Below are 16,081 nucleotides of genomic sequence, written 5' to 3' on the forward strand. Positions count from 1 at the left end.
GGAGGATCTATCAAGCCTTTGCACAGTCAGTATTGGAGTATGGCATTATTGTTTGGGGGGGAGTGTCATCTGCAGGTCTTGAACCTCTTGCTGTCACCCAGAGAACAATTTTAAAAACAATTTTGAAAAAGGATTCAAGATACCCCACAGCGCTGCTGTTCTCGGACTTCCCTGTGCTCAACATCAGACAACTATACATCAGAACATTACTCAGTTATATTAGGAAACATAAAGCAGATCTATTCATCAATATCGAACATAATTATCAAACACGACATAGGAACAACCATGGATATTATATACCTAGATTGATACACGGAACTGAACTCAAATCACCATACTATTTAGCTCAGATTTTATACAGGAATGTTCCAGATATTGTGAGGGAGGCCGAGAGCAGCAGCAATGTGATTTAGAGTTTCAAAACATAATAGAGGCTTATAAAACAATAAATTACCTCCGGTTTTTGGGTCCTCTTGCTCTCCCACTCTAGATATCAAGCTACACCCAACACTATATTATGTTGTCACTTATAATTCACCTACTGTTATCTGAATCTTAGTTGTGTAATTTTAATTACACATATTGTAATTTATAGTAAATATAATACCATAATTATAACTACTTAGTGAATAATACTGCTTGCAGGAACTGTCCCCCAATCTCAGACGCATAGTCTTACTGGGGGAATTCCACTCAATCAATATGTTCTTTCTACTGTTTATGTAAAATTGTGATTCTTATTTTGTTGAATATCAAATATAAATATGTACATGTATTGTATGCCAAGTGGAAATAAACGAATTGAATTTGAATTTGTCTGTTGTTTGTCATAAACGAATTCAAGTACCTAATATTTGAGTTCCGTAATTCCTGTTTAACTCTATTTCTAAGGCTCCTATACTCTATCAAACTGTCCAAGTCAAATATCTTTTTAAATTTTCTATGTGCTTTGTCTCTACGTCCCATCATCATAAGTATGTCTTCAGTCATCCACGGTACTCGTCGTTTTCTATTAATCCTCCTTGTCACATAAGGTGCATGTTTGTCATACAAAGTCAAAGTCCAATTCTCGAAAGTCTTGACCATGTCATCAACTGAGGTTAATGCTTCAATTTGATACCATGGAGTCTGAGCCACATCAGTCAGGAAAAGTTTTTGAAGTCTCTATAAGTGATAATTTTCTGTTCTGGCTTGGGTATCTTAGGGGAAAGTACACAGTAGATCAAATCATGTCTAGATATAGCTGGGACTGAGATTTGGCCTGCTTGAACAACCTCATTGGGATCACTAACAATGAGAAGGTCAATGAGTGTGTCTGATTCATTAGTATGATGAGTTGGATCGAGAGGTAAAATAGTCATGTTTAGGCATTGGAAAATTGTAGTCAGTTGAAAGTAGTCAAAGTTCCGATTTGTCATGTTCAAGTCGGTGTTCATATCCCCCATAACTAGTATACGGTTATAACAAGGCATAAGAGAAAGCAAGGCACTTTCGAAATCTGTGAAATGACCTATTTTTGGTGGGCGATAACAGATACCAACGAGTAATTTATCAGTACTAGATAAGGATAATTCAAGTAGCATAAACTCTAGTCTGGAACAATACTCTTGTTTAGATGTGATTAAAATTTTTGTTTTGATACCATCTTTCACATAAATTGCTACACCCCCACAAGCTTTATTTAATCTATCATTCCGGAAAAGATTATATCCAGGCAAATTTTGATGGAATACTAGGCTTCAAAAATGATTCGGAAATTCCGATTATATTGAAGTCCTGAAAACGGAAGATTGCTCTGAGTTCATCAATGTGGCAGCTGAGGGATTGTACGTTGAGGTGAGCAGCCTTGAAAAGTTTTTTGAAAGAGTGGAGCTTATTTGCTAGAAACATACCTGCGTCATTATTACTATTATTGAAATAATCATACCTACTTGAGGGCGAGCGAGCTGACGTGTCAGTGAGAGGCATCATGGAAGCAGCAGACCAATCGTGAACCGACCTCAGAAAGACACATGACGGGGAAAATGGGGATGAAACTGATAAAACTTAACCTAAATGAAAAAGTCTCTTGATTCGAGTGCATTCAGTATGCCTTGGCAGTTCGGCTCTCTTCACTATTTATAGCACTAGTTCAAAAAATTCACTAAACACAATAAGATGTAGATGTGTGGAGTTCCGGTGATGAATAATCCTAATGGTGAATAAGATGAAGATTGAGGAAGAACTTGTAGTGGGAGATCTAGTCCAAGTGGAGATAGAGCGAGTAGGTATCCGGTAGTGGAAGAATCGGGTCCAAGTGGAGGTAGAGCGAGATTCAGATTCAGATTCAGATTCAGATTCCTTTATTCATGTCAGAGTCCAGCAGATAATCCAATGTGGTGGGCAGTTTGCAGTGGTAGATGCTGATGGGAGCGAGCAGGTGGGGGAGCGAGAGAGAGCCAGGGCGGCGGCAAGAGAGAGCGTGTGCGAGAAGTCACAGGAACCAGGTCTGAAAACAGGAAGAAAACTCCAGCAGAAACACAGCAGAAAAAAGTACAGAAAGTATATGAAAATCATTAAGAGGATAGACAATTAAAAGAGAGTGTACAGAGAGATGGAAAATAAGAACGAGAAATATGAATCAGTAGATTGATTTCAAATTGCAGTTGACGGTTGTTAGAGAGAAGAATGTGAAGAGAGGACTAAGCTGTGTGAGAATACAGCTTAGAATAGATTATGTAAGATTATTGTCTCAAAAGGTGGATGAAGAGAGAGATATTAGAAGAAAGTAGTAAATATCCGGTGCATAAAATGAGGTAGATAATAAGAAAATGAAATTGGAGGGATGAGAAAAACCGAAGGAGAGAGAGAGGGAGTGAGTAAGAGAGAGCGAATTTATGGTTTATATTCATTTATTCATTTTCTCAGTCATACAATTATTTTTACAGTGATATGAGGAGGCACAACAGGCTAATGCCCAAGACTGTCACTTTTCAAATTTATACTACAGTCCAAATCAAAATCTAGGTTAAGCTACTATCACCAAAATAACAATTTATTCACACTTCAAAAAACAAACACATCATTAATAACAAATATATATACTATGAATTCGATTTAGAATGATATGTTTGCTACAATATTTGTTAATATACTATGTATATTGGTCTCGCCTCTGATGGTCAGTGAGTGAACACGTGTGCAGTTCGGCTCCGTTGAAAAGCGTTATTTTGTAGGGTTATCTTGTTAAAATCGATTCGAGCTTTACATTAGTTGATTAAGTTTTCACATAGTTTAATAAAATTTTTAAAAGTCTGATTTTCATTGTAATTACGCAGTAATTACAATAAATAGTATTACATAACCTCCAATTAGTTTGACCACAGTTTGGTTTATCTATCGCAACATGGTGAAGAGCAACGGTAAGAAGCAGGAAACTCCCACACAAAAGGCAGGTAGGCGTGCAACGGTACATGTGTCAACGACCCCTCCCTGTCAAGACACAACGCAACTGGCCGACGAAATTCTACAGAGGATAAACAAGGAAGTAAACCAAGCTGTCGCAGAGGCTTTCTCCTTCTTCCAATCCGAATTGGATCGATTGCAGGGTAAGAATAATGTACTTCGGCAGAGGATGGCAGCAATTGAGAAGGAGACAGAATTAAAAATCGACGATCTTGAACAATATGGTCGCCGTACCTGCCTGCGACTCTTTGGAATTCCGGAGACCAAGGGGGAGTCCACGGACCAGATTGTTCAGCGAGTCTGCAAGGAGAAGCTGAACGTGGAGTTGAAGATTGACGACATTCATCGTTCGCATCGAGTGGGACCAATCCAGCAGCCAGGTCAGGACACGGGCAGAGCAGCCGGCAAGGAGCGTCATCGTCCCATCATTGTGAGGTTCGACGGCTACCGGACGAGGCAGAGGGTGTTCGCAGCCAAGCGGATGCTCAAGAACACTGGCATCACCGTGAGGGAGGACTTGATGAAACACCGACTGGCACTCTTGAACGCAGCAGCAAACAAGTACGGGATAAAAACACGTGGACAGTCGATGGCCGCATCAAGTACGCCGTCGGAGAGGGACCTGGACGACGCATCTAAACCGCCGAGCGTCTTGCCGACCTCCAGTAAACACTTCACGGTGTTGGCACGTCATATCTTCCTACTAAAGGTGAGCTCTCATCATTTCAATTGTGCCTCTTCATGTAATCATCACTCTTCTCTCTTTTCATTTTTTCAGTCTTTTATTTTTGTGGGCAATTGCCCTATAGATACCATTTTTACCAAGTTAATTTTTGCTATTGAACATATATACGTTTTCATGGAAAAAATATAACTGGATTCTATGTTTGCGATCTTAAATTAATTTTTGCTTTTTTGAACATATATGATACTGTTTTCATAGAAAAAATATAACTGGAATAAAGCTATATCATTTAGTTATAGCAATTATTAATCTAGTATACTGAAACAATTGGATGATTCAATCAGTAAACACGTTTCCAGTATACTAGCTGAATAATTGCTATAACTAAATGATATAGCTTTATTCCAGTTATATTTTTTCTATGAAAACAGTATCATATATGTTCAAAAAAGCAAAAATAATTTTAAGATTCGCAAACATAGAATCCAGTTATATTTTTTCCATGAACAGTATATATGTTCAAATAGCAAAAATTAAATTGGTAAAAATGGTATCTATAGGGCAATTGCCCAACAAAAAATAAAAGACTGAAAAAATGAAAAGAGAGAAGAGTGATGATTACATGAAGAGGCACAATTGAAATGATGAGAGCTCACCTTTAGTAGGAAGATATGACGTGCCAACACCGTGAAGTGTTTACTGGAGGTCGGCAAGACGCTCGGCGGTTTAGATGCGTCGTCCAGGTCCCTCTCCGACGGCGTACTTGATGCGGCCATCGACTGTCCACGTGTTTATTATCCCGTACTTGTTTGCTGCTGCGTTCAAGAGTGCCAGTCGGTGTTTCATCAAGTCCTCCCTCACGGTGATGCCAGTGTTCTTGAGCATCCGCTTGGCTGCGAACACCCTCTGCCTCGTCCGGTAGCCGTCGAACCTCACAATGATGGGACGATGACGCTCCTTGCCGGCTGCTCTGCCCGTGTCCTGACCTGGCTGCTGGATTGGTCCCACTCGATGCGAACGATGAATGTCGTCAATCTTCAACTCCACGTTCAGCTTCTCCTTGCAGACTCGCTGAACAATCTGGTCCGTGGACTCCCCCTTGGTCTCCGGAATTCCAAAGAGTCGCAGGCAGGTACGGCGACCATATTGTTCAAGATCGTCGATTTTTAATTCTGTCTCCTTCTCAATTGCTGCCATCCTCTGCCGAAGTACATTATTCTTACCCTGCAATCGATCCAATTCGGATTGGAAGAAGGAGAAAGCCTCTGCGACAGCTTGGTTTACTTCCTTGTTTATCCTCTGTAGAATTTCGTCGGCCAGTTGCGTTGTGTCTTGACAGGGAGGGGTCGTTGACACATGTACCGTTGCACGCCTACCTGCCTTTTGTGTGGGAGTTTCCTGCTTCTTACCGTTGCTCTTCACCATGTTGCGATAGATAAACCAAACTGTGGTCAAACTAATTGGAGGTTATGTAATACTATTTATTGTAATTACTGCGTAATTACAATGAAAATCAGACTTTTAAAAATATTTTATTAAACTATGTGAAAACTTAATCAACTAATGTAAAGCTCGAATCGATTTTAACAAGATAACCCTACAAAATAACGCTTTTCAACGGAGCCGAACTGCACACGTGTTCACTCACTGACCATCAGAGGCGAGACCAATATACATAGTATATTAACAAATATTGTAGCAAACATATCATTCTAAATCGAATTCATAGTATATATATTTGTTATTAATGATGTGTTTGTTTTTTGAAGTGTGAATAAATTGTTATTTTGGTGATAGTAGCTTAACCTAGATTTTGATTTGGACTGTAGTATAAATTTGAAAAGTGACAGTCTTGGGCATTAGCCTGTTGTGCCTCCTCATATCACTGTAAAAATAATTGTATGACTGAGAAAATGAATAAATGAATATAAACCATAAATTCAATCTTTCGTTACAAATTTTCTATGCTTTCACACTCCAGGGCAAAGCTCGGTCCCCCAATATTTATTATTAAACTCCAAATGAGGATTAAAATCCAAATAAAATCAAACCCTCATTACCAACACAAACCTACACAATAACTCACATACTTGCATGCACACTCCTCCAATATGAGAGGGAGGAAAAATTTCCCTGTATCTCACGAGGTGTTCAAAAAGGACACGGTTGAACACTATTTTTTACTTTCCTTGCCCTATTACCATAGGTAAGGAAAGTATTGCTTTCCAAAAAAAATTAAGGTACCCTAATTCCAAGTTTTCTATACGTTTCAAGGTCCCCTGAGTCAAAAAACATGATTTTTGGTTGTTGGTCTGTGTGTGTGTGTGTGTGTGTGTGTGTGTGTGTGTGTGTGTGTGTATGTGTGTATGTCTGTGAACACGATAACTCCATTCCTAATCAACCGATTGACTTGAAATTTTAAACTTGAGGTCCTTATACCATGAGGATCTGACAATAAGAAATTCAATAGAATTTAATTCAAAATGGCGGAAAAAATGGCGGATAATTACTAAAAAACCATGTTTTTCACGGTTTTCTCGAAAACGGCTCTAACGATTTTCTTCAAATTTATACCATGGATAGCTATTCATAAGCCCTATCAACTGACATGAGTCTCATTTCTGGGAAAATTGCAGGAGCTCCGTAATATTCTTGTGAAAAATGGCGGATTATCACTAAAAAACCATGTTATTCACGGTTTTCTCGAAAATGGCTCCAACGATTTTCTTCAAATTTATACCATGGATAACTATTCATAAGCCCTATCGACTGACATTAGTCTCATTTCTGGGAAAATTGCAGGAGCTCCGTAATATTCTTGAGAAAAATGGCGGATAATTACTAAAAAAACCAAGTTTTCCACGATTTTCTCAAAATAATTTGACCGATTTTTTTCAAATTCATACTCTGTATAGTTATTTATCAGCTCTATCAACTGGCATGAGTCTCCTTACTGGGAAACTAATGTGGGGTCCACCCCATCCTTCAGAAATGGACTTTGTAACCTCCTTCTCGTGTATGAGGTAGGTAGGTAGCGCAGTTCATAAAAATAACACATAGTCGAGATATTTCATATGTAGAACAGCTGTTTTGACGACTTTAAAAAAAATACGACTAGAAAAAATCATCGAATTTCATAATTTACACAAAGGAAAAATCTGGTGTGGTACACTCACATAACTTTCCTTGCTCATATTTGAAACTACGATCAGACTTCTGTATATGTGTATATATAATTGTTTTCAGAGTACTCTTTCCTTTGTGTAAATTGTGAAACTCGATGATTTTTTTAGTCCTCATTTTTTAAAGTCGTCAAAACAGCTGTTCTACAGAAGAAATATCTCGACTATGTGTTCTTTTTATGAACTGCGCTACCTACCTACCTCATGCACGAGAAGGAGGTTACTAAGTCCATTTATCAAGGATGTGGTGGACCTTAATTTTTTTTGGAAAGCAATTCTTTCCTTACCTATAGTAATAGGGCAAGGGAAGTAAAAAGTACTCTGAAAACAATTATATATACACATATACAAAAGTCTGATCGTAGTTTCAAATATGAGCAAGGAAAGTTGTGTGAGTGTACCACACCAGATTTTTGTTCCTAGCACAAGGACTGAATGAGATATAGGCGAATAATTGAATAAAAATAGTACCAGAAATCAGTGGTTCTGCACTGTATTTTCAATATATTATATATATATTATTTAACCTTCTTTTTGTAGTAAGTTACCATAGTTTATGGTGATGCATACTGTTCTATTGCTGTTGTTCAAAACATAATATTTGAATGAGCGTGAGCGAGTCAAAGTCGTTGTCCGTCTCTGGGTATGTTCCACAATACATTTTGAACAATTTGATCAATCAGGTTCAAATTTTTAACATATTCTTCTATCCTTTTTATAGCTCAAGGTCGTTGGACAACGAAATCGAAGTTAACAGTCGGGAATAATTGCTTGATATTTCTACAATTATTATTTTCAAATTCGTTTAAAACAGCTGATGCTACTTGGGAGTTATCACACTGACTGTCCTCTATGCGCCGACATATGATTGCAGCTGATTAATATACAACATAAATTATTCAATTCACAATAAAAAAGTTTGAAGATATTAGAATAGGCCTATAACCATCCTCGGTTAAGAGTCAATATGTGAAATTCTAAGTTAATTAGTCCTGTATTTCATAAGCGATGATTGGTGAATATCTTATCATGAAGCCGACTCTTTCCGTTATCATAAATTAATCAGCTGTCGAGTGGATTATCAATTGTATGCAAAGACGCATGCAATTAATAACAATAAAAGTAATAGAGTATTTCATCTCGACCTATCTCTGCTTATCCGGGCTGAATAGTTGACAGTACCTATTAATTTGTATGTCTGGTAGGAAATTAGCTTCTGATGATAGATGATTGTGTCAACAGATGATAATTATTGTCGATACGTCAACCCAATTAGGCACTGGCAGTTTTCATACAGATATCTGGACCGACACGACACTACAGAATTTACTCTGATCGAGAGTATAAGAGGAGGCTGTGGTTTATAACTGCACGAGGTCTATTGTTCACAGGAAAAGGAATTTCCTCCATAGTCCAATATTTTTGTGAAGAAATTACTATAGAATTAGTCATAAGAAAAAACATTATGTTCCATAGGCTGCTCCTATTCCATTTCAAATATGATTCATCATGCCTTCACATGACACAAATCAAACCTAATGTTAATTACCAAACATAATATCAATATTAGTAATTCACAAGCTGATACGAAAATTGCCAATTTAAATGAGAATTAAATTGAGTTACATGCTAATTTACTTCGAAATTTTCATTTCTAAACCTCTGTTTTTGAGCTCGGTACTCCGGATATTGTGCTCATATTCAGGATATTGTTTACCTAGAACTCTTTGAATCCAACTCTAGAATTGACAAATTTCTGAAATGATTTATGTTTCACATCTTTTTGTGGTATTGAGAATACAACTCAAAAGATGTTAGAATAACAACTAAAGAGTCTAGAAATCTCTGCAAGCATGAGAACTAAATGCAATTTGATAATTCTCATAAGTAGGCCTAAATCTATTTAACTATTAATGGAACAAACTTGGAACATCAGTTTATCGTATTAAAACAATATTGCAATCATTAACCTTGTGAAACAAGAGGCATGACCGCATGACATAATATCATGCAAACAACAGTAACTATATAATCACAGTATGACCATTGACTATCACGCTTTTGATTGGCTAGCTCGATCACGTGGTACAAATCCGCCATTAAGATTCCAAACAAACTTCAATCCTATCTTATTGCATTGGAAATCTTGAACTTATAATTTATTTTACCGATTGGAAACATATTTTGAACTCACGATGAGTTTGGCAAAACATTTTCGAAGGGAAATCGATTATACTTTGATAGACCAATAAGTAAATATAATTTATGAAACACTAGACCAAGATCTTAGCATTATTAAAGCATTACTTGCATTATATGTCATCCACTACTGGTATTTCAAGTTCCAAAACTATATTGGGATTATAAAAAATCCTTGAAAGAGATTATATCAAATCGAAGTTAATAATCGTGAAAATATGCTTTAATATGAGTGAAGGCGAGTGATTTCACTTATAAGCTCCATTATAGAATATTAATATTTGGAACCTTCATGGCTAAAACGTTGCAATGGCCATACTGTGGATCTACAGTTACTGTAATGCAAACCACAGCTGTCCTGAAAATTCAGATATCCTACCCGGAAATTCCACCGTAAGGGTTGTATTGAATCATTTGGAGAAAGTTACTCCTACACAAAAGGCAGTTTCGGTCACTGTTAACAATGCATTCTTGATACGAATTGTATAAATACACGTGTTTTGAAGGTATTGTGATAGGATAGACACTGTGGAGCTATGATAATGAACAACAAACAGTTCCACAAAACTATTGACAAGATATTCCGTTGTAAAACCGTTGAAATGAATAGCTGGGCGACGACAATGTAACTGAGAGAAAGAGGGATTTAAAGCGAAATCCTTTCAGAATAGGGTTATCATTCAAAAATAGGTAAGCAGCTCTCTCAGTAACTCAAAGTTAATTCTTGACCACATTTTATTGTATGCCAATAAAGTAATGAAGGTGAGGGATCCCTATACATGACTGAAATATTTTTATTATAAACCAACTTGACTCATGTCATATAAATCATACAATATGACATTGATCTATGTATTCGATTTCATCGAATAAGAGTCGGTAGTTGAAATTTGAAATCAATTATTGTTCCACGTAATTGCTAAAAGGTTTTAGCTTGTTATATGTAGAACGTGTTGCTATGAAGATATATTAAACGTGTTATTTACCACGTTGTCTAGCTGAGTAACAAAGGCAATGTTATGATTCCACTTCATGCTCCATACAGACTCCAGTGGATTAGATTTTGTTCAGGGAATCAACGACTTAAATAGAATCATATGAATACTCTTTGAATCAGGGCAAATTATCCGTTCTTCGTGATAGGTAGGAAGCATTTTGCCCTGATAGGTAGGAATCTCAATTCTAAATAATTCACCTATACGAATTGAACTATAAAGTTCTAAGGATTCACATCGGCCCACTACAGAGTTGGAGAGAATGATAGAAATAGTTTCAAATATTTGTGTTGCATAGATAATAATATCACAGTATACATACAGTATGTAAACTTGGCTAGTACCCTGACGCTAAAATCCGCCATCTTGTTAGGAAGCGCCGCATTGTAATAGTATTGTTGGTAAGTTCGGATCACTGTAATGATCCGGATCAATTGATCTCAATCACGGCCACAAGCCAATCAGAAGACCAGGATTGGAACTTCCCAAGGTCACGTGACGTGTTTAGTATTGGCGCATGTAAAAAGTTTCCATTCTGTTCTGTGATAATATGACCGACCATTATGTTTCATGTTTCAATGGAGTCAATAAAACTCGTCTCCTGTAAGGTCAACATTTGTTCCGCCATCTTGGATCCACCAGATTCGAATTCATTATTTCAAATGGGAAGGTTGTCATGTGATACATGATTTGAAAACAGAATTGCAAGTGAAAATAAATGGTGAAAAACCACACATCTAGTTTATGAGCGAGTTCTCCACCCCAGGGGGTTACTAGTTTATTTAACGTCGGGAGTGATACTATTCAAAATCAGGTGTGTGCAGGACAAGGAAAAATATGAACGTACTTGTATCGTCGTAATTATTGATTTGTATTCAGTACTTTTGTCTCCTACAATCTTTCTTGATAAACCGCAAAATGCTAAACGAACTATCCTGGTGCTTAAATTCATGATAATTTATTACCACAGTATTCCAATACAAAATCCAAACTTCATTTATAACTATTTGATTTCATTTCTTTTCCATTTGGAATTTAACGGAGATGTAGTCCAAACATTTAAAGTTTGTTTTCAATGAGTGACTTATTGCTTCAACTTTACGCCAATTTTCTCCTGATCTATTTCTATTATTGCAATTCTGAGGAGGAATATTCTTTCTGAAATACACTGTGAGGTATAACCAAAGGGTAATCATTTAGTGGGTGGAGGGAAGCAGAGGACCACGAGCCAACTAGTTCTACAAGTCTTTTCTATGAAAATTCTATTATTATGAATCGTCAATGGAATACAGGAGTACTGTCAGGGCTGATTGGTTTTCACGCTTTTGTGATCACAAGTACCGTATGGCCAGTTTTCAGCCTTTGATTCGAATGTATCAATATCAATGAAAATAAGATTCTTAATGCTATAAAATATGAAATGATTTTAAGAACTATATAATAATTTTCTAAATCGAGCTTTAGTATGTCCAGTACGCGATTATGAACTTCTAAACTTCAGAGAGCTGTACATTTGTATGAATAAACGTTTCAGAACGGACAGGATGTCCTAAAAACACTCATGGACTTCCCAAACGCCACCCCTGACATTACTACATGAATAGAAGTTACATAAATTGTATACATTGTGTACATTGCTACACAAATAACAGAACAAATTAGAATACGAATCAATTATTGTAATGTGGAAGTGCAATAAAATGAGGTTCCAACATTGAGTGAAGACAATGAGGTGTTGAGAGAATAAGACGCTGATGTTGTCAATACCATTAGATTTCTTCCACATAGAAATACAGTGAAATCGACCATATCAACGTCTTATCCTTTCAATTATGGAGATATACTACATCTCTTCCCATACAATCAAATTTTAATGAGGTGTATTGAATATTATAATAGCATGAAGTAATGTATTCTCAATTCTTCTGTTTTGAATATTATACCTCATCCACTAAAAAAGACACAAAACTTTTCGGTTTTCACACCAAATAGAGTTGAAACGAATGAACATCACGGTTTCTTGAAAAAATGTATAAACATAGTAGTTTATTAAACTTTTAATAATTTTATTTTATCTGTTGATAAGTAAGTTTGTCCTGGAAAAAAATGTGGACGCCCATAATTTGATTGCTTCATTATTTAGGTTTTTCCAAAAAACAGTGTCGGTCCCAAGCCCGGATAAATAGGTGAGGGTTGAGGATATCAAAATAATTTATGTCTTTGTAAAGCAATATATTACAGTTACAATATTACTTTTACTATACTATTTATACTCGTATTACTACTACTAATAATTCTAAATGCTTTCATTTTTAACATTAGTGGCAGTTACTTGCACAAGTTAATGGATACGCACATTTTTGTGTACACTATATTTTTTCTATGTTGAAACTATATCTGTACTAAGTAATCATTATTGTCAGGAATAATTCTTATTCAAACCTCCAATCTCATTGTGGGCATACCTGTTTAATGTCTACACGTCTACACACATTTTCCAATTATATTTGAGAAAGTATCAATTCAATTTGAGAAGATATCAATAATTATTGTAATCCATAAAAGTCATTTGTAATTGGAAAAACATCAGATGTAATTGAGAACAGTTAGTTTTATTTGATAAGTAATCGCATGTAATTGAGAATAGTTATTTGTGATAAGAAACAGTCGAATATTTTTTCAATGCAATCAAGTGCAATTCTATGTTCTTTGTGGCCTGCTTGAACTTCATTTTATTATATCGAGTTCTTTTTTTGTTATAGCAATTTTATTATGTTTTGAGTGCCATATTACGCACAAGTGAATTGAAAAAGTATGATCGAATCTGCACAACTTGAATAGAACAGATTGGAATGAAATTAGAGCTCTACAATACGGTCACTCCATAGCAGAGATATGGAGATACACTATATCAATCAAACTTTATATCTTTAACAGGTCAAAAATACTTTAAAAAATGTCAATAGAGGAATAAAATTAGTCTCAATCAAGAAATGTCCATATACCACAACTGTTTTCTCACAATTATTTTGATTGGAAACAATATTTTATTCCAGTTTGAGTTCATGATGTTCCTATTATAAATTACAACCGAAACTCTTGGCGTTTCGCAACTACAATCTGTTTCAATTCGACCAAATCCATCGATGTATGACAAATATAATCTATTGTATTCTGTTCTAATGGATGGCAAAGTCGATCATTAAATTCTATTTGAAATCTCGGAAAGATGCAATGCTATCGTAGCAAGTAATTAGTTGGACAACTGCAAACACCGACTGAACTTGTGTACAGTCATGCGCGAATAACCTGTTTTCAACGATAAATTGGCACAAACTATTGTTTGCGTTTTCCATGAAATTGGCTTCCTTTGAAGTTTCTCATGTTCGCAAGTAGGAAGCTCAACATTGAGTGGGGATGGCAGGTAGGGGATTGGGAGTAAAGGAGAAGGAGAAAGAGTAAAAGAGATAGAGATAGAGAGAAAAGGAGAGAGAGTGCGACTGAAAGAGAATAAGAGAGATAGAGAGAAACAGAGTGAGTGAGGGTGTGTGTGTGTGTGAGAGAGAGAAAGAGAGAGAGTGTGAGAGAAAGAGAGAGCGATGGTGTGCGTGTGTGTAAAGAGAGAGAGAGTGAGAGAGAGAGAGTGGCACTGAAATGGTTTGCTGTTTATGCAAAACTGGAGAAAAAAGTCAAAGTATCTCGTGCTAGTAACAGAATTTCCCCCTCCAATCGAACTGGAATTATTTGTTAATGCAATTATAGAGATAAATGAAGCGTTAATTCAAATGAACTAATATATTGTATTTAGGAAATAACAAGAACAGACTTTTATTTTATCGATATGGATCAAAACTTTTCATTAGGAGTTTTAAAACATTCCCATTTAAATATAATATTGTGTAACTCGATACTGCACTATAAAATACAACCACAGCTGAAAATGAACGGCTACCGTGATTAAAATTTCCAATAATGAATATTTACATTTCTCTTCAAGCAACTCCAGGAGAAGTGTTCACTAATGACCAGTATAAACCTGTGAAACTTAAAGCTCTCATTCATGAAAAAGCAGTATAAAATAACTGACCTTTTTGATAGAAGTTTGAGGCGCTTCGTGTTTGACATCTCTCTGTTCTTTTGAGGAATACTTGACTGACGCATTTTAATGGTGTACCATTCCAAGGAAGTGTCAGGATCAGGCTCACCAGGGTCACCATCCACCAGGAGTCTGGTAATCTCTCTTTTTGTGTTGGAGTCCTCTAGGATAGGAGTTTGGTCGCCACGAGGCACGGCGTACTGCATGAGAGGGGTTAGTGATTCGTCATCCTCATCATCTTCTAGTCCTTCGTAAGGTGGACGGCCTAGCAATATCATCTTCACCTCCTCTGAACCTGGCTTAGGAGCATCTTCGGTACTGGAAGCGCTGAAGAATTCTTCTTCTCTGTGAAAGAAGAAAAAACTTGTTGAAAATCAAACTAACAATAAAGTTAAATCAAAAATCAGTAATTAAACTTTAAGCGTATGTAGGTAATGAAAAAACTATGCAGGAATTCGCTAGTTTGAAGAATTTGTTAGCATGATCAACGGGCTCAGGCAAGTTGAATTGAGATTTTATCTTGGAATGCCCTAACGATATGATTACAACAGAACATTATGTAGACATGTATCATCTGTGGACAGTGAAATTCAAATCATTTCAGGTTGTAATAATGACATTAATATACTTTTATTCAATTTAGAGTATTACTTAAACCTTTTATAGACATACTCACATTGAATCTCAATTGTTATTCATTCATTCATTTGAGATACATATTAGAGCACAAGGATAATATCACATAATTGCTCTCTTAACACATAATACAAGTGAAACAATTGAAAATGCAATATTTAATACAAATATTGAAAGAAATGAAAAGTTTTAACGAAAAGTCTTTCTGAAAAATAAACATTACAGAAAATTTAAACACAATTTTAGATAGCAGAAAAAATAAACACAGCAAATAATGAAATGCAAAGTTTCTACAATTATACAGAAGTCATTCTAGGAAGAGAGAAAAAAATAGTAACGAGAAGAAATAATCTATCACACAACTTCAAGGAGTAGTAAAAAAACATCACTGTCACAGAGATCACTGTCACAGAAGACAATCAAACTCCAACCATCAACGAGGAATTGACCTCAGCAACCCACTCCTCATCTCTCTCTCATGGTTATGTCGAGTGAGTAAATGTGTCTCAGTTCGGCTCCGCTTTCAAATACATATTTCGTAGGGTTATACAGTTCAATTTACTACAAATTATACATCAAGTTATTCAGTTTTTTGAGCTTCATTTAAATGTAAAATTATCTTTTCAATTACCTCACTCTCTTTTTATTTATTTTTAAAAAACGTTCCCAGTTCGTTAGTATACCTGTTCGCCTGTGATCCACCTAACGGTACATCATGGTCATACCTAGAAGCATGCCGAGAAATGGGGTCAACGCTCCGAAGCCAGGGCCTTCCCCAGCTATTTCTGAACCCTCATTGTCTGAGGAGGCCCTTTGCATAATGCGACTGCAAATTGAAGAG

General features: G+C 36.2%; 1 protein-coding gene across 1 annotated transcript in view; it reads right to left on the minus strand.

The window, feature by feature from the left end:
- Positions 1-13,430: 13,430 nt before the first annotated feature.
- Positions 13,431-16,081, minus strand: part of LOC120354596 — a 110,936-nt gene continuing 108,285 nt past the window's right edge. The window contains exons 3-4 of the mRNA XM_039441950.1: positions 14,592-14,949; positions 13,431-13,436 (exon numbers count right to left, since the gene is read on the minus strand). Of these exons, the coding sequence (XP_039297884.1) occupies positions 13,431-13,436; positions 14,592-14,949 (364 nt within the window). The remainder of the gene's footprint in view (positions 13,437-14,591; positions 14,950-16,081) is intronic.

The sequence above is a fragment of the Nilaparvata lugens genome, chromosome X (assembly GCF_014356525.2).
Source record: "Nilaparvata lugens isolate BPH chromosome X, ASM1435652v1, whole genome shotgun sequence".
NCBI classification, from domain to species: Eukaryota; Metazoa; Arthropoda; class Insecta; order Hemiptera; family Delphacidae; genus Nilaparvata; species Nilaparvata lugens.